Source organism: Dioscorea cayenensis, chromosome 14 (genome assembly GCF_009730915.1).
Source record: "Dioscorea cayenensis subsp. rotundata cultivar TDr96_F1 chromosome 14, TDr96_F1_v2_PseudoChromosome.rev07_lg8_w22 25.fasta, whole genome shotgun sequence".
NCBI classification, from domain to species: Eukaryota; Viridiplantae; Streptophyta; class Magnoliopsida; order Dioscoreales; family Dioscoreaceae; genus Dioscorea; species Dioscorea cayenensis.
Window position 1 is genome coordinate 6,301,618 of NC_052484.1, and position 24,391 is coordinate 6,326,008.

A 24,391-nucleotide genomic window follows, 5' to 3' on the forward strand; every position below is an offset into this window, starting at 1 on the left:
TTTTCACTTAATCAATAGGCTAAACGTTTACGCTCTTTCTTTAGTTCTACTTATACAACACTATTAAACAATACTATTGGAGACGACGTTAAGCACACTTAGAAGGAGTTGGGAGTATGTATTAAAGTTATCCTGATTATTAATTATGGTAGGCATTAAGTGTCAATTATATTCTATGTTCGAACCGGGGGAACTCAAGTGTCTACTATATCCCCAATAAGCCATGATGAAAACTTAAGATGGAATCTCTTCCACCCCAGCCTCATATGTTTGCCTTAAGTACAAGAATCCCATTAGAAGAGATCAATTAGACCCTAAGCCTGAGGGACAATCAATCCCTAATCAGGAAACCTAGCTATGCCACTACAACAAAAGGGTTCTTGCAACATTTGGCATGTGTCATAAAATAGCCAAAAACCATTGCAAAAGCTCTGTATCGGCTTTTGTAACAAATGTCTATTATATGTTATAATTGCCATAGTTGGTATACTTTGTTGTGACATTTTGAAGAAACTTCGGTACCTATATATTCTGACGTTTATTGTAATATTTATCAACATTTGTAAATAGTCTCAATATAGACTTATTCGAACATTTATATATGGCTTGAGCAACATTATTTTTTATTTTGTGCAACATTTGCAGATGTCTCATTAAGTTTTTATCATATTAATTTTGAAATATTGTAACAATTGTAATTGTTGTTATAGATATTATATAGTAATATTTGTTAAAGGTCTCTTAAATTACTTATATCTACTTTTTGTAAATATTGGTTTAACATAATAGCAATTGTGAATCCCAATTTAAGTCGACATTTGTAAATATTGGTAAAAGTTATTCATCATATATAATTTTAAAATTAAATTTTATTTATAAATATTTGTACAAAAATTATTTAGTAACATTTGTTAAATGTCTCTTAAAACTCTTTTATCAACATTTCATTATTGTTGTTTTAACCATATAGTATTTATGGATAACAACGAAATGCAACATTCAAAAGTATTAAAAAAAATATTGTATAATTTTTCACAATACTAATTTAAATATTATTTATATAAAATTTAATATTTAAAAATGAGATAAAAAATTAAATTCTATAAAATTAATTTACATAATATAATAAAATAGTAATTAAAATGATTTATCAAAAATTTAAAAATTCCACCTAGCACTAAAGCACTAATTAAAATAATGTTAACATTATCTACAAATCTCAAAGAAATATCTTTCAAACATTATAATAATTCTAACTCTTCAATCCTTTGAATTGTCTTTAAATTTATCAAGGTGGCATCTTATCTTATAGATAAAATATACAAATTCATTAGTGGATATCCAAATCAATTTAAAAGAAAGTGATAAATAAATAATAAATTTTAAAAATATAATCACTAATGAAAATAGTGTTAACAAGATCTACAAATCTCAAAAGAAATATCTTTCAAAAATTATAATAATGGTAAGGCTTCAATCCTTGGAATTATCTTTAAATTTATCATGGTTACCTCTTATCTGCAAAATAAAATATGCAAATACATTAGTGATATCCAACTCAATTTAAAAAGGAAAAGTGATATATAAATAATAAAAATTAAAAATTAAAATTTCAAAAATGTAATCACTAATTAAAATAATATTATCAAGATCTATAAATCTCAAAGAAATAGCTTTCAAACATTATAATAAAGCTAAAGCTTCAATCTTTGGCATTGTCTTTAAATTTATCATGGTGGTTTGTTATCTACAAAATAGAATATCAAATACATTAGTGGATAACCAAATCAATTTAAAAAGGAAAAATAATTAATAAATAATAAAATAATTTAAAAATATAAATGTAATTAGATGATATTATAAAAATCATACAATCAACCGGATCATTATAGCTATAATGAAATTAAGAAGTAGTTAATTGAGAACAAGGACTACTTCTAGTATCACCAACCTACAATAATTTTATATTTAATAAAATCAATATAATATAACAATAAAAAATAAATTAAATTAAATATTGACATATATGATATATTAAAATCAATAATATACTAATTTGAAATATATATAAAAAAAACTATGTGGAGGATGTATAATTTGCATAAAAAAGAATGCAAATAAACTTTTTTTTTATTTAAATGGAGAATATACGATTTGTCAAAATTTATCTATGTGTGGCATAACTATAATAAGAACCCTTAAAAAAATTAACTTAGAAAAAAAGGTTAAAATATAAAATTTCAACAAACCTACCTATATGTGGGTCATAATTATGGCGATAACCATATAAAAAATAAAAATTATATAGGTGTAAATTGCAAAATTTCACCAAAACTATGAGTGTCTCGTAGCAAAAACCTTATAAAAAAAATAAAAAAATAAAATAAAAAATGGAGTTAATTCTAAAACTTCAACAAAAGTAGGGTTAAATAAAAAAATAATAATAAAAGGCAATCTCAATGATTGAAGCATTAGATCCATGCCATGACCACATGATATCATGACCTAACTATCATCAAATCGGCAAGGAGAAAAGGCAAAACATATTTTAATTTCCAACAAAAAAGGATATCTTGGACATTTCATCCCAATTAAATTAAATTTTTTTTTTTTTTATAAAAAAATATTCTCAAACCCTACTATTAGATTATTTAAATTTCTTATATTTTTTTTATAACAAAAACTAATTAAAAAATTAATTAACTATCAATCATCCACCAAAATAAACAAAAAAATTAAATATTTAAATAATATTACATGAAAAACAATGCAAAAAATACTATGGAATAAAGAAAAATCGAGATACCTACTTTTTCTCCGGACAATAACTTTACTTTTGGCCTTTTACATTATTAGGGTTTCTTTCATGTCTTATAGATCTTGTATATATAGGCTGCGTAGGTTTTGGCGCTCATAAAAAGAAATTGGCGCCTAATTTTTGGCACTCTTGAAATTCAAAATATTTCAGCGCTTTTATTTTCCTTAAATACCGTTTTTATTTCAAATTATATTTCATGTTTTTTGAATATATATATATATATATATATATATATATCCAAACTTAAAATAACATTTTCAAATATGCCATAACAAATTAATGCAATAAAAGTCATATTGAATTATGACATTTATTACATAGGTCGTAATAAGCATCTTAACAAATAAAATTGCACTTACATTTCTTTTAACTCTACTAAAATTTTCAAAATATCGCAAAACAAAAACCTATTGTGAATATATGTAGAAATGTCATTATAAATGTAGGAACAAACAAAAGTTTACCAACATTTATTACAACTATCGCTTAAAAGTCATTTTAATGATTTTCAGTAACACTTATCAACAATGTTGTTTCAAAAATGTCACAATAAGCCTTTTTTTGTTGTAGCAGTGTGCATGCCTAACCTCTTAAAACATGCATAGATCTATCATGGTATGGGCGTCAACAATATGGGGGTATATCATCCTCATCCACATCAACATGCAATAATCAATTAAAAACATGCAACGTGAAAACTAGAACAATTTATATTAATCAATCAAGATTCATAAATAATAACAGAGGGACCTAGACATACAATTCCCCTCGAATTAGGTTCTTATGGACCATACAAAACAAAGCATCAAAGCACAAGAGAACCACAAGACCAAATAAAGAATAAATAAGCATTTAATTTATTCCTAAAATAACTCCCTTCAATAGTTCTCCGAAGACGGAGATTAGAGAATCCCAAGATTGTTCGATGACGTGTGTCACTCACGCACCTCTGATGATGATCTTTGAAGATGCATATTACACGTGATCCTCTCCAATGATGCTCGTTGACTCACTTTTGAGAAATCCACCGGAATCTATTGGAATATGGAAGAAATTCCATCTCCCGTAGCTAAAATCTTTAGAAATCTGGTCGCCCTAGCTTCTTCGGTAAAAGAGTCTCCCTGAATTTTGAGAATACTGGGGCATTTATAGTAATCGGCTCCGCTACGGCCTCACCACGGGTGTTATGATACCCGTTCTGAGTAAGTTGTTGCTTTGGCTCCAAGTCGCATCCTGGCATGGTCTTTGGGCGTTATATGTCTTGACAATGCCCGCTATGGACTTCACAACGGTCATTGTGAGACCGTTATGGCTTCTATGCTGCTACTAGTGAGCTCATGCTGCCATGTCTTGATCACAGTAGCGGTAAGTATAGATAACGAGCGTTGTGTGTTGCCAAAACGCCCATAGTGAGTTGTGGTGTAGCCTTGATTCAGCAACTTGCTTCATTTTGCTTCAAAACATTCTCGAATTAGCTTCTTTAATTTCTTTCTAAAACAGAAATAAAAGTTGTTGTAAACAAAAAGATGAAATTTTATATTATTGAGATACTAAACAAGTACAATTTTATTCTAAATACAGTATAAATGATATAGAAAATATGATCAGTTTAGAACTTATTAAATATCCCCACACTTAAGCGTTTGCTTGTCCTCAAGCAAATAAAATCGATAAAAATTGAATACATGATAAGTGCTTGATCTCTGGAAACTATGTATGGAGTTTCAGTAGTACAGGGGAACAATTAAATGCTAGGTAGCATGATTATTCCTCTACAAAGAGTAGTCTACTCTACGACAAAAAGTACTTTCCTAAGTGCCGGTATCGTGGTTCACTCTTTAATAGTCTAGATTGTGTAAATAAACTTTTTTAGGGTTTTCTTTAGTTTCAGTCTTACACTTTTCATAGTTTTTATACATGATTACCGTTTTTCTTTCCCTTTTTGTTTGTTTTTTTTTTGTTTTTGTCTTTTTTCATAGTCAGTAGTTTTTACACTTCGCAGAAGGTAGCCCTCTCTCCCACTAGAGCATACACTTCCTATCTAACTTGTTGGGAGTGACTACGCACTATCAAGGAGGTAGCTCTTTTTGTTGTATATATATCTTATAGTGGAACAATAAAGTAAGTACTCATCATACCCCCATTATAAAACACCACTCACTAGACAAACATAAGGTGCAAGGTGAAGTCAAGAGGGACATAAGGTAGCTTAAAGACTCGCAGAGCAGTCAAACTCTCGAGAGGGAATGAAAGAATTTCTAGTCTAGCATATCATGTCCCTAGACCAAAGAAACTCAAACAAGTGAGTTTACAAGATAGATAGCATAGTAACATAGTATAGTATTGTACGAAATTCTCAATAACGTGTAAAGAAAAAGTAAACCTACACTCCCTCCCCACACTTAAAGATGTACATTGTCCTCAATGTATGCCTGCATGCACAAGTGCAGTGCTATATAATAAGAAAAGAAATAAAAAGAGTGTATGGTTACTAGTACTCTCCTGATTTCTTAGTTTGGACAACCAGTGCAATGAAGTTACCCTTATCCAAGCAACAAATTATGCGGGTCAGAATAGCACTCGATTACCTTAAACCCTAATGAGACACAATTGGAGTAGTTAAATACATGGCAAACAAAACTATATACTGCTATAAAACAAAATCCACTAATATCAGAAAGTATAAAAGCAGCAGGGTAAGTGTCTCTTGCTGTAATAAAATGTATAATGTACTGAAATATCAAAGTACAAAAGTGGGTATAAAAACAAAAAGATGGAGTTAGAAAGAGGAAATCTAGCACGATATATGATCGGTGAAGTACTAATGGTGTCGGTGAAGCGGGAGGAGACTCTGGCACCACTAGAGCTGTAATGGTTGGAGATGTAGGCGCCGGAGTGGTCGAGGGGTCTTGACACTGCAGATGTGCCAGGATCTATTGAAGTAGACCCTCGATCCTCACCTGACCCTCCTTAAGACGTGGCAATGCTCTTGAAGAGCTGATGTACTCAGTGCGGTAGTCGTAGGAGGAAAAGGACTAGCAGCAACAACAACAGCAGAAGCTGGAGCTGGGATTGGGGGAACTACGGTGGCGGTGGTCTCTAGAAGAGACTCCTCATCGTCTGAAGACTCGGAGTCGGTCCCATGGACTACTCGGTACTACACCCTGTGGGATGTGTCCCACCACTCAATCATGCCATGGCCCATAGTGTCGTAGCTTTGAGCGGCTGCATGCCCCCTACACGGTGCATGCGTGCGCAGTGATCGATCAGACGAAGCCCCCTTGCAAGCCTAATAATGTAAGAACCAAGGAATATGGTCGCTAGACAGGGGTCTTGAGATTGATGTCTCAACTGGCAGGCTAGCGAGTGACTGATGTAATCGGCTCTCAAGCTACTATGTTGTATAGGTAATACCTCGTGGGTGAACATGAGGGTTATATTTCCCAGGAACGGGGAGAGACTCCTATTACTTCTTTTTCACTTAATCAATAGCCTAATTGTTTACGCTCTTTCTTTAGTTCTACTTATACAACACTATTAAACAATACAATTGGAGATGACATTAAGCAAACTTAGAAGGAGTTGGGAGTATGTACTAAAGTTATCTTGATTATTAATTATGGTAGGCATTAAGTGTCAATCGTGTTCTAGGTTCGAACCGGGGAAACTCAAAGGCCTAATAGCCCTAATAAGCCATGACAACTAGGTCTAAATCATTAGAAACTTAAGATGGAATCTCTTCTATCCCAACCTCCTATGTTTGTCTTAAGTATGGGAATCCCATGAGAAGAGACCAATCAGACCTTAAGCCTAAGGGACAATCAATCCCTAATCCGGAAAACTAGCTATACCTAACCTCTTAGAACATGCATAGATCTATCATGGCATGGGTGTTATCAATTTGGGGGCATATCCTCCTTATCCACATTAATATGTAATAATTAATTAAGAACATGCAATGATTATGAGAACTAGAACAATTTATATTAATTAATAAAGATTCATAAATAATAACCGAGGGACGTAGACATATAATTCCCTTGAATTAGGTTCTTATGGATCATACAAAATAAAGCATCAAAATACAAGAAAACCACATGACCAAATAAAGAACAAATAAACGTTTAATGTATTCCTAGACTAACTCCCTACAATAATTCTCTAAAGATGGGGATTAGAGGATCTTAAGATTGTCCTATGACATGTGTCACTCATGCCCCTCTAATGATAATCTTTGAAGATGCCTATCACATGCGATCCTCTCCGATGATGGTTGTTGACGTACTCTTGAGAAATCCACTGGAATCCGTTGGAATATGGAAGAAACTCCATCTCTCTCAGTTCAGATCTCTAGAAATCCAGCCACCCTAACTTCTTCGGCAAAAGAGTCTCCCCAAATTTAGAGAATACTTACTAGGGTATTTATATTAATCAGCTCGGCGACAGCCTCACCACGGGCGTTGTGATGTCTGTTGTGAGTAAGTTGTTGCTTGGGCTCCAAGTCACGTCTTGATACAGTCTTTGGCCGTTATGTGTCTTGATAATGGCCGTTGAGTGGCTGTTATGGCTTCTATGTTGCTACTAGTGAGCTCATGCTGCTACGGCTTGATCACGTAGTGGTAAGTATAGAGAAAGGGCGTTGTGTGTTACCATAACGCCGGTTGTGAGTCATGGTGCAGCCTTGATTTAGCAACTTGCTTCATTTTGCTTTAAAACATTCTCGAATTCACTTCTTTTTTTCTAAAACAGAAATAAAGGTCGTTATCATTTAATAATTAATTCTAGATAAGTACAATTTTATGTTAAATGCAGTATAAATGATATAGTTATCTTTGTAATAAGTTTGTTTTAATAATTTAAAAACTTGGGAGGAATTTTTCTCTAATCTTTACTAACATTTGGTATTAGAACAAGATTTAGAGTGGATACCAAAGATCATGCCGACTGGTTTATCGTTAAGGAGTAAAACAACCGTCGATATGGTGACGTCGAATGCTCCGACAAGAAGACATTTCACTAAGTCTAGGGACAACAAAATTACAGGCATGAAACAGGTGATAACATCCCCAAGTCTAGCAATGCCTTAATTAAAAGGACATGGTAGCTAAAGTAGTAAGAAAAAGCTCAATCAGAACCAATCCACAAATGAATTAAAGTCCAATACTAACAACACCATGGGCATAAGTGATAAAATTCCCAACTTTGGTAGTCTCTTAGTAAAACACAAATAAAGAATCGCAAAACCTAACATATGACCACTGAACAACAGCATGATCAGGCTTCTTATGGTGAAGCTACAAACAAACAAGAAAGCGTAACAAAAAAACCTCAACTTTCACATTCTTTCAGTGAAAATCCCATATATTATAATTAAAAAAAGGCATTAAAAATGCCACTGATAAAAATTACAACTGATAAGTGTACAATGTTCATGTATTTCATATCTATTTATACACTCATTGATATATATTAGAACTATAATATGGAATTTAATGCTAAATAACATGTGTTTTGTATTAACATGCTTAAGGCAGTGCTTAAAGATGAGGAAGAGCCAGATGAAGCATTTTAGACCGAAAACGATGAAGTTGGAGCTCTCTCGGTATCATTAGAACAAGGACAAAGCAAATTAGGTGGCTTATAGGCAGGTTGTGGTCAACCTTACCGCTGTAAGTTTAGTCTAGAAGACCTTGCAGGCATGATTATGCTCGTAAGGGGGAGACAGAGCCAATCCAAAGGACCTTACAGGCAAGGCTTATGCCCATAAAGATGCCCGTAAGGACCATCTAGAAAAGCTTATGACCACAGCAGACGCCGATAAGGGCAGTCGCAAGGAGCATCCAGTGAAGCTTATGGTCCAGCTCTTACGGCCGTAAGCTAGACCGTAACAAAATCAGAAGATCTTACGGATGGGGCTTACGATCGTAGACATTCCCGTAAGGCTCACCACAATCTTCTCCAGCTCTATTACGGTCTAGGCCTTACGCCCGTAAGCAGCCTGTAAGTAGTCGGGTATAAATAGAACTTATGAGGATTTCTAGGGCATACTTTATTCTATCTTTTAACCTCTTTGTTGGTAATTCTTGGAGGTGAAGTTGAGGAAGAAGAAGGCTAAATCTCCAGTACCTTAGGTAAGATTTGGAGGGGGATTTGGCCTAGTATTCAAGGGGATTGAAGGTTATAACTGTCTAGTTCATCTTGGAGGCGTGCGTGGAAGCTACCTCGACAACTCTCCATCCTAGAGAATAACAAGGGGTTTTTAAGGATCTTGTGTTTACCTCTATTCTTTGTATCTTGAGTGCTTGCCCTCCATTAATAGAGGGCTAATTTGTAGATGTTCGAGCATAGTTGATCTCTATGTTTTATTTCTATGACTTTGGTTGTTAGATCTTTAATACTTTAATTGATTTCATATTTGCAATCACATCTATCTAAATCTAATTGCGTGTTTGAATGCTATGCTGCTAACGAGGTGAAATCTCTAGCTATCATGTATGATGGGTTACATAACAAGTAGAAATACCCACCTAACGAGGTGAAAGCTCTAGCTATCATGCATGATAGAAATACCCACCTAGCATGATAGCTAAATTGTGAGTAAGCCTTGGTATAGGCTACTTTGGAGACTACGCCTCCCTCAATTCTCCCGAGTGAGTTGTTGGTAATCTCCGTGCTCTTTACAATTATGTGGAGTGGATTTTAGGAGAAATTACATTTCTGCTCTGTATTTGGATTAGGGATAATCTCTCTCTTTTGGAGGAGACTATCTACATAAGAGATTATCATTGGTTCACAGTGAGGTTTCATAGAGTGTTAATGCGATTGTGTGGATGTCTATATTAGCTATGCATATATTTAGTTACTCTTCGCCTTAGAAATCACGGTTTAATAAAATTCTGGAAACCTCTCGGTTCAGTTAAGATTGCTTGTTTAGACAACCATTGTCCTGTATTCAATAACCCTAGAGGGAGACTATTCTCAAACATATTTTACTCCATTTATTATGACTTGGGAATAGCTTGTCAGAGCATTCTTGGCCTGTTATTTCTCTCATGAAGAACGACCAAGTTATGTCAAGAGATTACAACATATATACAGTAAGACATTGAATCATTATTTGAGGCGTAGGAGAGATTTAAATATTTTTTGAGGAAATGTCCCTATCATATCTTTCCTGATAGATGGAAGTTCAGATTTTCCATCAAGGTCTCAATCAGAGTACCCGACAGCTCATTGATTCGGCAACGGGAGGATTGCTTGGTAGTAAGACCTCCAAGCGACCAAGTAGTTGATAGAAGAGATAGCCATGAACACTTATCAATGGAGTTTGAAAGGCAAATCGGTTGCTAAGCCAACTGGGGTGATTGAGGTTTGTGAGGTTACAACATTACAGCTCAAGTGGAGGCATTAAACAAAAATATTGACAGTTTTTCTACTCAAAAATCAGCTACGGTCATAGTTTATGATACTTGTGTGGGAGGACATGCTCCCTTGGATTATTCCATTGTAGGGGCGGCACATAGACCCATTGAACAAGTGGATTTCATCAGTAGTGCCCTCAGACAGTAAGTAAATTCTTACATTGGCACGTACAACCTTGGATGGCGTAATCACCCCAATTTTTCTTGGGAAGGTTAAGGACAACAACAAAAATCTCTACCCGGGTTTCCTTCTCATTAACAAACTGACGAAAGACCCACATTGGAGAAGGTGCTTACTTGGTTCATTCAGAGTACGGATATTAAGTTCCAACAGTTAGATAATAGATTTCAAGGCATAAAGGCATTATTGAGAAACTAGCAGGCTTCTCTTCAGAATATGAAAAACCAAGTGGAACAGATTGCCAAATTATTGTCTGAACGACCTCAAGGGAGTTTACCGATTAACATTGAAGGCAATCCCCATGAGCATCTCAAGGCAATCACTCTTTAGATTGGTAAAGAGTTGGGGATGGGAAGTAAGAAGGTGATGAAGAAGGAAAAAGAGCCAAAAATTGAATTTGCAAAGAGTCCAACAAGAGAAAGCGAACCTACTCTGATAGTTGAGGAAGAAAACGCTACCAGCAATGAAGGAATACACCCCCTAACTCCCTTATCGATCCTTTAAGGATAAATAATGATCGTAAGGATGAACAATTCAAGAGATTTCTGGACTTGTTGAAGCAATTGCACATCAATGTACCATTTATGGAAGGCTTTGTCCCAAATGCAAAAGAACGCTAAGTTTCTCAAGGATCTTTTAACAAACAAGCGAAAACTTGAAGAGATGTCGATAGTGACATTGAGCAAAGGGAGTTTGGCTTTGCTTCAAAACCTGCTACCTAGGAAGCAAAAAGATCCAGGGAGCTTTACTATTCCTTGCAACATTGATGATTTGGTTGATGAAAAAGCCCTAGTGGATTTGGGGGCTAGCATTAATGTAATGTCATTCACCATGTTTAGTAAACATGGACTATGTGACCTTAAACCGATTAGGATGACATTGCAACTAGTGTACCTCTCCATTAGACATCCTAGGAGAATCATAGAAGATGTTTTGGTTAAGGTTGACAAATTTATTTTTCCAATAGATTTTGTGATTCTAGATGTAGATGAGGATGTTGAAGTGCCCCTCATTCTTGGTAGGTCATTCCTAGCCACCTCCGAAGCCCTTATTGATGTTAGTAGTCGTAAAATAACACTTAGGGTTTGGGATGAGGAAGTTATTTTTGCTTTATCTGATGAAATTAAACATCCCTTTACTTTTGATGATACATGTTACTACATTAATGGAACTGACTCGCTTGTGGATGAATGCGTGTAGGAGACATTGCATAAAGAGCCTTTCGAGGAGTCATTTGATGATACATGTTACTACATGTTACTACAACAAATTTGATGATTAGTGGCGATTTTCTATATGACATATTTTTCATGTCACTAAAAGGGCATATAATGTGACAAAAATCAAATATCGTCACTCAATTCCACAAATTGAATATTGTACATGACAATGCTTGATAATGTCACATAGAAGCGTCACACAATGTCTGGCGCCAAATTTTCCCTTCAACTGGAGATGGAGGGAAATATTTTTAGTGACACTAATAATATTTGGTAACGCTCTCATTTTGTCATCAATGTTTTGCATTTTTTGTGACGATTATATAACGTAATTTTTTTAAAACAATTTTTGACATTATGTCACTAATACCATTGTACATTATTTGTGACCATTTGGTTTTGTCATGTATGTTTTAATTATTATGTGACATGTATGTATGTCACTAAAATATAAGTATTTGTGATAGTCTCATTGTGTCACCTATATATATATATAGCATTAGTGGAAGGAATTACAAAATGTCACATTTGTTTAATTTGTGCATGACATAAAGTTTTTCTCACAAATGAGATATCATTTTTATTCTAATGTGAGAATTTATTGTTGAGATACCTTGAATTATTTCTTCGTGCTTTGCTTTGAATTATGACCTAAATCAAAATTTTAGGAGAACGATGAAGAAAAAATTAAAGGGTGGGTACAAATTAACCCTTTATTTATTTATTATTTAAAGCAATCCAAACCAAATTTCTTGGGGTTTGTATTATTTATTTTGGCTTTAAGGGCTCTTGTACTTGTTGCATCAGTTTTTCTTAAGAAAGAATAAAGTAAGTTTGTCCCTCTACATGTGGATGCATGTCACATTGACCGGAGCACGTGAATTTTTGTATGGTTTTGGCAAAGGTGGAAAGAGGGGGTCAAGAGTGTGTTCGAGCATCCCATTATCTGACAGGGTGGGTGTTCCACTTTCCCCATCCCCTCCCCCTTTTTTCCGCCTTTTTTTAAAAAAAGTCAAGGTTCACTGAGGCTACAACACCCTCAATTTATTTTATTTTTCGAAAATGTTAAATGTTTTTATAAATTAATGCATATAATTTAAAATTTTATATTTTTTACAAAAATATTTTGGAAAATATATTATTACATCCTTTAATTTTTTATTTTTTGCAAATTCACTTTTGTAGTATAAAAAATTTTATTTTTAGAAAAAAAAATACTTACAAACATATATTATCTCACAACATTTTATATTTTGCAAATTAGTATATAAAATATTAAAAATTATATTTTTAGGAAAATATTTGTTGATATTTGAGTCTCCCTAAAAAATTCAACCAAGTCACTGGTTCACCAAAATTTAACTGCTTAGGTCAACGATTTGCTCTAGGGTTATTCCAAATCAGGTTTTCTAGTCGAAAAAGATCGGTCTTAAAATCAATTACAAGTCAACAAAGTTAGACTAACAAGTTTGGTCCGAGTTTGAAAATTTCGGGAAATAATACTTAAAAAAATAATACTTCAAAATTTTCTCATTATATTTATTTTTATTTTGTTTTATATTTGTATGCTTAGTGGAATATGATTAAATTATAATGATGTTATAAAATTTAATTTGAGATTTATATTAAAATTTATAGTCAATTTAAAACAATCAAATGTTATAAATAATCTAAATCATTTAATATGACAATTAAAAAATAATAATAATTTATCTAACAAATTATAAATATAATACGATGCTAATGAAAAACAATTTGGATAAATTAATTAATTAATTAACTCACTAACTTATGTAAATCACTTAACCCATTATCTTGTATAAATTACTTTGTTAGATATAACTTATTTATTAGAATATATAAATTAAGATAAATAATGTTAAACTAATAACCAACATTGTAGATCCAAGATCAAGTAATATATAAACTGTGAATTTTAAATTTTAGCAAAGTATAAATTTGTTAACCCCAATGTTCAAAAGATTGATTAAAATGCATATTTTCTCCCTTCTTGCCAAAAATGGTAGCTACAATTAAGTACAATTAAGATCCAAAAAATTTGTATCAATTAAAATTTACCTTTTTTGGCTCCTCCAACTTTCACCAATCTCTTCAAATCTCTACTTAATTTTACTATTTTCTTCACTCCCCGCCAAAAAATAGTCTTTAAAAATTTGTACCAATTAGGAGCAATCACTCTCTCTTCCAAATTTCACCAAATCTTCTCACAACTCATTAAAGAAAACCTTTTTCTACATTGTTCATCTTCTTGATTTCCTATCCGAGTGAGAAATAATATATAAATTTCTTCTAAGACAACCATTAGGCTTCTTCACACAAAGAAGACAAGGTATGTATAAAATATATCATTTTGATTTAGAAAAAATATTTATTGCGTGTTTTAGGTGAATTTAATTTTTGTTTTTTAAACACGATTGCTTTATTTTATTATTGAATCAATTGACTAAAAGCTTCTCTGTTTGGATATATATGATTTTATTTTATTATTTTATTAAATTAGTTATTTGAATGTAAATATTGACCCAAGCTATGGTTGATTATGAAATACACATGTCTATGCCATAATTTTTGGGTAATAGTATGTTTTAGTTTTATTTTACCTTACAATGTCATTTTTTTAAAATTTACTTATCACGACATTTCTTTACTTTTTATCAATTATTTATTTGTTTTTATTGAATATTTATTACAGTTTCAAGTGGTCGGGTTCTTCATCAACCGAATCTTTGGCATAAGAAGAATCAGATTGAAAGATAGCGAATAAGCTGCAACACATGTCAACTAGCTTGGTTTTTTTTTTTGGGGAAAAAAATTTGAATTTATCAAGATGTAAGGATGTTTTATATTTTTCATGATCACTTTTCCGTTTAGATACTTTATGTGTGAAATCTAAGTGTGGAAATTGTATTGAATTCATTTTATTATGTGTTCTTTTATATTATGATATAAAATATTATATATTTTAACAAATGACGTGATGAAAAATGATATTAAAATATTCATGACGAATGGTAAATGGGTCACAAAATAATTATGTCATATTTTCATTTAGCAAACATCATAAATATTTGGTGAGTCTATAAATGCCACCTATTTGAGTGACGAATATACTAATGTTACGATCAATTTCACATTTAGAATATTTTATGACATTATTTTCTGAAAATCAGTGGCAAAAAATTACGCCACCTTTTCATGTGACGTTCATGTTTTTGTCATAAATAGATGCACATTTACCTCGTATTTCTTGACGATATAAGTTATCTAGTGACATTATTTTTAAATAATCGGTGACAAAAAAAATTATGTCACAAATTTGGGTGACAGTTATCTTTACGATCGATGATTTTTTGTGACACCTTATAATATGTTTTATGACAAAAATAAATGTCACAAAAACATAGCTATAATGTGACATTTATATATGTCGTCACGTAAATTTTAGCATTTGGTGACGACAATGTGCATATCGTCATAGTATATCTTTAGCTACGGTGCAAAGGTGACAATCGTTGTGACGGGGTGTTTAATGTCATCAAATATTATACATGACAAGAATTTCTCATTTTGTGACACTAAATGGTGCGCCATTAATCATCAAATTTGTTACAGATGTAGATAAGGATGTTGAAGTGCCCCTCATTCTTTGTAGGTCATTCCTAGCCACCTCCCAAGCCCTTATTGATGTTAGTAGTGATAAAATAACACTTAGGGTTTAGGATGAGGAAGTTATTTTTGCTTTATCTGATGAAATTAAACATCCCTTTACTTTTAATGATACATGTTACTACATTAATGGAACTGACTCGCTTGTGGATGAATGCGTGTAGGAGACATTGCATAAAGAGCCTTTCGAGGAGTCATTGGATGGCCCTCACATTAAAGAGACCACCTCGTTGCTTAAACCTACCATTTTTGAGGAATGTACGTGGAAGAAGCAATGGTGCAAGGTTACTTCCCCCAAAAAAGGTGAGAGAAAACCTTTGCCCTTGGAGGTAACCCCCGAGTCAGTCCACTAAATTGGTAAGTTTCCTATTTTCTCCGATCTTGCACTTGGGCATTATTTCGAAGACATTGGTTCTAATTATGAGGAGTGTTTTTACTTAGAACCTCCATGAGATGTGTGTTTCAAGTACATCAAGCTCGTGATATTAAACAAGCACTTCTTGGGAGGCAACCCAAGATAGATTTTCTGTATCTTGTTGAGTTTGAGTATTTAGTAGTAGTTGTGTAGTTTTGTTTGAATTTGCAATAAATTGCTCAGCTTGTTGTGATTTCCATGTGTTAGTTGGATGCTTGTGATCATGGACACTCATTTTTTGCTTCCCAGGTCATATATGTATTTGAGCTTGACTGTAGAAAATAGGGAAAACTCTAGTCAATTTTTCAGGACTCTTACAAGCTGCTTACGCCTGTAATCAAGGCTGTAAATCTCAACCAGAGAGATTTATGGGCATCTTACACAAGTAAGCCACCCCTCAAGGGGATTTCAGATAGCCTTACGAGTGCACTTACAGTCCGTAAGTCTTAGAGAGCACAGTTCAGAGGTTCCTTACGGGTCTCTTGCTTCCATAAGTGAGGTCGTAAGGGTCATCCAGTACATCTTGCGGCTATATCTTAAACTCTTACGACCCGTAATCTTATCGGGAGTTTAGCCTAAGTTCCTTGCGGGTATCTTACGCATGTAAGGCTGATAGTAACAACAAGACATAGAACGTTATGAACTATAGTGCTAAGCCTCTTACGGTTGTAATTTAGGTTGTAAAAGAGATGTACACTTGTGGGGTAGGCCTTACGGCCATAATACTCTGGTAACTGTTCATTCAGAGAGACTTACAGTCATGGCTTAGGAATGTAAGCGGCCTATAAGCACCTAGGGTTTAAGTGTCGTTGGTGACCTTTGATCTGCATTGGATTCTTGGTCACCGGTGCTCATCCCTCCTACCATTCCTTTCCTATTGTTTTCCTTTTCTACTTTTGGGTGTTTTTTAGCGGGATTGGACCGATCTTTGAGTTTCTTACCGGCCGGTTTTCTCCTTTTCTCTTTATCTCAAATATAACCTTCATTTTTCATGATTTTTGAGCGTATTATTTGATTTTTATGCATGAGAATGGTCGTTTGTTATTTAGCATTGCTTGAATGTAAGTTTAGAAGAAAATTTTGTAAATCTTTGAGCTCCGTTTTAAAGAAGGGAGTTTTTATGGCCTGAGCTCGTGGCTTACAGCCGTAAGGTCACTGTAAAGATGACTTTTCCTAAGGTTTAGGCCCGCAGGTCTTCTCATAAGCAGGCCATAAACACTAGAGTAGTGGGGCTGTAGGAGCTCCTATTTCTCTACAACCTTGTGGAGCACCATCCCATCCACTTAGGCTACATGCTAGCAGACTTCATTGCTCATCAAGGCCAGCACGTATGCCTCACTGCAATCTTTGCTGACCCATACATCACAAGACTTATCAGAGGGATAGGGTTGGCGGATCGACTCTAGGGACAGGAATGCTTAGCGGCACCTTTCCTCTCTGCCCTAACACCCTATAGCTGATGGGGATAGTGGTGCGTCACAGTGGGCATTTCATCCTCACCCCGACCACATCACAGGCGCCAACAGAGGGTAAGGATAAGGATGATGAGTCAAATGATGAGTTTGATAGTGAATCATCCTTACCGTTAGCCACCGAGCCTGGGTGTCTATCTAGCTTAGTAGTAGCTCATCGCCGATGCAGATAAGATATACAGGAGCTGCGGACCGCTATGTTGTATCTACAGGAAGGCCAGAGGACTATCATGGTGACCCAGGCACGGATCGAGGCCAACCTTGATTGTGCCTTGGATTTTCTTTTGATATTAGTCCCTCCTCAAACTCCAACTCTCCCTGCATCGACTCCTCCTCCGTCTCCGCATTCGCCGACCAAGTCTACACCGTCCGAAGATGTCGGACATTAGTTTTATTACTATTTTGTAGTTTCATTTGAGACATTGTATTCAGTATTTTTGGCAAGGGTTGGCCCTGCCTAGTTTGTATTCAATGTTAACTCTATTACATGTTATGTGTGGCTTATGACGGTATTTTGAAATATAGAGGAGTTTCCTAGTATTAAGGTGGACACTTGCGAGTTTGTTCCATTTTGAGTCCTATTTTTTTAGTGTGCATGTCATTCTTGGTTATTTACCTAATTAGAGCACATAACTTCTTTATTGTAGCAACTTGGACCATGTTGGACTTCCTTTAGTTGTATTCATTGTACTTCTTGTGGCAATTTTTTTTCAAATTTGAAAGAATTATTTTTCAAAATAGACAAGCAAAAAGTTTATAAATGGAAAGAACTACCCCTATTAGTAGTGTGAAGCTACTCTAGACAAATCAGATACTATGTATGCCCTAAAGAGAGAAAGAGTTACCTCTACAGGTGAGTGAAAGCTACCATAATTTTGTTAGTAAAAAATGCGGAAAGAGCTACCTCTCTTGTAAGTGTGAAAGCCACCAGTTGAACATTCATGGGAAAGGGCTACCTTGGGAGATGTGTGAAGCTATCTTCTCGTGCATGAGAAGTTGTTTGTGTGATTATTTTCTCTTGAAAGTCCTCTAGGTCAAAATAAGTGAATTGAGAAAGTTGTATCACATGCAATGATAATCTTGAATAGAATGTACACTATTTTTGGGGCTTGAAAGTTTTAGCATGTTTGTGTTATGGATACCTGAATTACTCATGAAACTCCTGAATTTTGTAGCACCCGAGGTTGTACACTTCCTACACTTGGGGTGTAATGTTATATTTTAGTTGAGGACAAGAAAAAGCTTAAATGTTGGAGAAGTTGATGAGTGTACAATGTTCATTCATTTCATATCTATTTGTACACTCATTAAGTATGTATTAGAACTATAATGTAGAATTCGTTGCTAAATATTGTGTGTTTTGCATTAACAAGCTTAGGACAGTGCTTAAAAATGAGGGAGAGCCAAATAAAGCATTTTAGACTGAAAATGATGAAGTTGGAGCTCTATCGGTATCATTAGAACAAGGACAAGGCAAATTGTGTAGCTTACGGGCAGCTTATAGTCAACCTTACGGTCGTAAGTCTAGTCCAAAAGAATTTGCGAGCATGCTTATGCCCATAAGGGAAAGGCAGAGCTAATCTAGAGGACCTTAAGGGTAAGTCTTATGCCCGTAAGGACCATCCAAAGGAGCTTACGACTAAGCAAACGCCCGTAAGGGCAGTCGTAAGAAGCATCTAGTGAAGCTTACTGTCCAGTTTTTACAGCCGTAAGCTGGACCTAACAAAATCAGAAGATCTTATGGATGGGGCTTATGATCATAAGCGTTCCCGTAAGGCTCGCGGCAATCTTCTCCGGTTTCCTTACTGTCTAGTCCTTACGTTCGTAAGCAGCCCGTAAGTAGTCGGGTATAAATAGAACTTACAAGGATTTCTAGGGCATACTCTATTTTATCTGTCAATCTTTTTGGGGTTGATTCTTGGACGCGAAGTTGAGGAAGAGGAGGGTTAAATCTCCAGCACCTTAGGCAAGATTTGGAGAGGGATTTGGCCTAGCATTAAGGGGATTGAAGGTCATAGCCGTCGAGTTTATCTTGGCGGCGTGCGTAGAAGCCACCCCGACAACTCTCCATCCTAGAGATTAACAAGGGGGTTTTCATGGATCTTGTGTTTATCTCTATTCTTTGTATACCTCTATCTTGAGTGCTTACCCTCTATTAATGGAGGGCTGATTTGTAGATGTTCGAGCGTAGTTGAACTCTAGGGTTTTTTTCTATGACTTTGGTTGTTGAATCTTTCATGCTTTAATTGATTTCATAGTTGCAATCATATCTATCTGAATCTAATTGCATGTTTAAATACTTGGTTGCTAACGAGGCGAAAGCCCTAGTTATCATGTTTAATGTGTTACGTGACAAGCAGAACTACCCACCTAGCATAAGCATGCCATGATTAGAGAGGATTGTGAGTAAGCTTGGGTATAGGATACTTTGGAGACTCCGTCTTCCTCAATTCTCCCGAGTAAGATGTTGGTAATCTCTGTGCTCTTTATAATCATGTGGAGTAAATTTTAGAAGAAATCATATTTCTGTTTTGTATTCGGATTAAGGATAATCTCTCTATTTTGGGAGAGACTATCTACTTAAGAGATTACCATTAGCTCACAGTGAGGTTTCATAGAGAGTTAATGTGATTGTGTGGATATCTGTATTAGCTCTGCACCTATTCAATTACTCTTTGCTTGAGAAATTAGGATTTAGTACAATTCTGGAACCTCTTGGTTTAGTTAGGATTGCATGTATAGACAACCATTGTCCTGTATTCAATAACCCTAGAGGGAGACTGTGCTCGAACATCGCTTCCTTCCTTGATTTCTCTCCTACTATTTCCTGTATTTCTTTGTTTTTTCTTTCTCTTGTTCATGCACTAGCACTTCACTATTCAGGCTATTTTTCGGATCTAGAGTTATTACTAGTACTCAATTTCTTCGATACTTTGCATTTACGCACACTTTATTACGTGATCAGCATGTACACTTGCGTCCCTATCAACAACATCTGAAACACCAAATCAAATACGGAATTTTTAAGTGAAAAAGAATTAAACAAACATTGAATCCCAACTCTCTCAAGTTGAAATTGAGCAGAAATGTAGTAATTGATTGAGGAGTGTGGATTGGGCACAAAGGAGGCGGGGCACGAGTTGGGGACCATGGAGGAGCCAGTAGTGGGAGTTTTTGAAAGGGGAAAGCCGCGCTGCGTTGATAGCAGTGGAGATGATGCTGCTGTGGTGGCGGCGGAGGTGGCCAGAGAGAACGGAATGGAAGGGACCGTAAGGAAAAGATTATAAATTTTATTCCCCTTATAAGCAAGGCATGTTGTATATTCTTCCTGGTCATGTTTATTTCATTGATTTTAAGGATTTCGTTAATTAATGACATAAAATGTTTTTGTATTCGTAAGTTGCTCATAAAGACATTAGAGATTTGCTTAAGTATCTATTTTCTACCATATTTTATATAACTTTTATTTTGCATTTAAATTAGTAAATTTCTTCTTGGAAATAGATGTGAACTTTTCATTAATTACTTGGATATAATTTTGGCCTTTGTTATAATATATGGCTAGTCCAACTTACTATTGTGTGAAATCTTTTGTCATATCTTTTTTCCCCTCTAGAGAATTTATTATAATAAAAATTGAATCGGTATTCTTCAATAATTCAGAGATGTACTGATTTGCTAAAGAACACATTTTAATTTATATTTGTTGTAAACTAAGGCCAAAGAGGGCTGAAGCTGCAACTAGGCTCCCCTTTGATTTGCCACAAATGATGAAGATGAGGAAGAAATTGGAGTTGGAAGGATCAAGTCTCACTATGAAGAAGCACATCTCTGCTGCCAAGTAGGTCATTTGGAACCACTATCAAACACGAACGGAGAACCTTCAGGAGCTCAAGAAAAGGGTCATGTGTTTGATCTTATATCTATTTGGTATCTATTTGTTTTGTTATGTTAGATTTTATTTTCCTCAAAACAAACATCTGAAAAGTCTTCAGAGTGGTTGACCATTGTATGCAAATGATGAGAATATGATAGATACTTAGAGGTGTAAATGATGCACCTCTACTCGCAAGCAGGGACGAAACCAGGACTTGATGGTAGGAGAGGCTAAAGTCTAAAGGCAAAACATAAAAATAAATAAATAAATAAATAAATAATCCAAAAAAATAATTATTTTAAATGAAGAATAATGTGCTAATATAATAAAAATTTGAATACACATATTATAAAAAGATAGGGTTTAATTTAAATTTTTATTATTACCTATAGTAAATATATGATATTTTCAATAATTCAACTAATAAAAATACATCTCAAGTTTGTATTCTTTAAAAAATACTTGTATATATATGTTATAATATATTTGCTATGTCTCATGATCAATTTAAAATTTTTTAAATTACTAAAATTTTTATGTAAGATTTTTTAATTTTTTATAAAAAAAATTTGAAATCCTAGTAATTTTCAAATTAAAAAGATAAAATGTGAAAAAAATGTATGCACCAAAGAGGATTTGAACTTGGGTTGATTAGGATCACATGCTTTATGACTAGACCCACTAACCACTCAAGCACAACTACATTAAATGCTTTTGAGTGTCTAAATAGTCTATTTTAATTTAAGTATAGAAAAATCGAAACCATAAAACTTTATATTGCCTGAAAAGTGGTGTCTCAGCCTTTGCTAGCCCTCCCTTGATACCGCCCTTGCTCACAAGCTCCTCGAGCTCAATTCGATGAAAACTCAAACTCGGCTTGGTCAAAATTGTGTCGAGCTCGAGTAGTTGAGCGAGCCAAGTTCAAGTATTTTGATATTTGGCTCAAGTGCTCGCTAGCCTAATCGAGCATATATATAATATTAGATATATTATAAAATTATCATTTTATCCTTTAAAAATAAAAAAAAAGATTAAAATTTTTTAAATTATTAATTTTCTTTTTCTTTCTTGCTATGCCCGTCCACCGTCCTCTTTTAAAAAACAATCTAAGATTCATAATAGGGTTTTCTCTGAATTAGGGTTCCCATCTCCCCTCTGTGCATGTGATCAATTAGAAGAATCTCAAGGCTCAATCATCATCATCAATGGATTCAAGTGCAGGTACACTTCCGCAATTTATTATTTGTTCCCAAATAATTTTCAATCAAGAAGATCTTGGCTTTTGATAGGAATTATTCCCATTAGAAAATCCATCAAGTTATATCATGTATTAGATTAATATTATGGAATTTGATGTTTAAACATTGTGTATTTTGTATTCTCAGGCTTTAGACAGTGCTAGTTTAAGGACGAGAGAGAGCCAAAATAAGCAATCTAGAGACAAAGTAATGAAGATGGAGCATTTTTTGGTATCAATTAATGAAAAACATGGCAAACTAACTCACTTATGGGAACCTTACGGTTGTAAGCATCTTCTAAAGAACCTTGAGGGCATGTTTATGCCAGTAAGAAGAAGCTTAAGTATAACCAGAGGGACTTACGGGCAGGAATCACGCTCATAAGTCAGAATGTAAGGACTATTCTAAAGGATCTTACTAGCACAACATACACCCGCAAGGGTGGTCGCAAAGACTACCAAGAGAAGTTTACAGACTAGTGCTTATGACCGTAATATAGACCGTAACACAAACATAAGACCTTACAAATAAGACTTATGACCGTAAGTGATCACGTAAGGCTCAGAACCCATTGTCTCCAGCTCTTTACAATCGCGTTCTTACTCCTGTAAAAAGCTCGTAAGTGGTTAGGTAGAAATATTTTTGACGAGGATTTTGAGAGTATCTTTTGTTCTATTCAACAACGAGGCTTGGGGAAAGAAAGGAGGTGGATTTCCAGGTCTTTGGAGGCAAATTAAGAGGGAGAATCAACCTACCAAGTTTAGATTAGAGGGATTAATGGAGCCGTGAAGGGTTATCTTGGTAGCGTTTGTCGAAGGTCCTTTGACATTCTACAGCAGTCACCTCTCGGAGCAATTAAGAAGAGGGTTTTCATATATTCTTTTTTTCTTGTTATCTCTTGTGGCTTGGATGATTACTCTCCTCGAATAGAGAACTAATTTTCTAGATGTTTGGGCGTAGATGAATTCGAGGGTATATTTTGTTTTGACATTGGTTGTAGATCTTTATGCTTTTATTGTTTCTTAATTGCAATCTATATTATTTGAATCCAATTGTGTGTTTTCAATATATTAATTACTATCATGGGAAAAGCCCTAGATTTTTGTATGTTGTGCTTTGTGACGAGTAGAAATACTGAGGAGCGCACAAATATATAACATTTAATATTATTTTGTGCACTCATTTGGCATGTATTAGAGTAATATTATAGAATTCGATGTTGAACATGGTGTATTTTGCATTCTCATGCTTCGGTCAGTGCTTGAAGATGAAATAGATCCAAAAGAAGCATTCTAGACCAAAAACGTGGAAGATAGAGCTCTCTCAGCATCAATCAGTGAATAATAGGCCAGGCAGACTCAGTTACGGTCAACTTATGGCCGTGCTTACAGCTAGGGTGTTACTATTCATCCTTGCAAGAGGGGTTTAATATATTTTAGAATTTCTCTCGGTTCAAACAGGATTGCTATACTTATACAAGCTTTTGTCCCTGACTTATAAAACCCTAGAGGAACTCTACGCTCGAGTGATTTCATTTTCGTATTCTTGCTTTTTATTCAATTTCTACTTATTTTATTTACGGACATCACAACTATTTATTTAGACTAGTTTTCGGAGTTAGGATTAGGATTAATACTAGTACTCTCAATTTTCCTTGTGGATCGATACCCTGCCTTTGTGCACACTTTACTACTTGATAGATGCTTGCATCTCCTATCAAAACTTAACTTATTCAACTTTTTAAAACAACAAACTTGATTAAAAATTTGTTTATTGATTTTCCCATTATACATTGAACTATTCTACAATTTCTTTAAAACAATACTTTTAAATATCTTAAGAGTTTGAAAACAAAATAAATACTTTCAATCTATGACATATTGAAGAGATATAATTAATAAAATTATTAATGATATATATAGATGATGCATTGCTAATCACTTCAATTATTTTTTAATTCTCTAATCAAAGTAGTTGAGTACGAATTTGATATTAATGTTTATAACAAATAATATAATCAAACATTATTGTTTTCATAGAACCTAAGATATAATTTTGAGTA

General features: G+C 34.2%; 1 protein-coding gene and 1 non-coding gene across 2 annotated transcripts; one reads left to right on the forward strand and one right to left on the reverse strand.

Moving 5' to 3' along the window:
- Positions 1-9,883: 9,883 nt before the first annotated feature.
- Positions 9,884-9,990, reverse strand: LOC120276560. The gene has a single exon (XR_005541276.1). It is a non-coding gene; the product is annotated as a small nucleolar RNA R71 (small nucleolar RNA).
- Positions 9,991-10,993: 1,003 nt separating this feature from the next.
- Positions 10,994-11,620, forward strand: LOC120276071. The gene has a single exon (XM_039282809.1). It carries the CDS (start codon positions 10,994-10,996, stop codon positions 11,618-11,620), a length of 627 nt encoding a protein of 208 aa, XP_039138743.1.
- Positions 11,621-24,391: the final 12,771 nt, after the last annotated feature.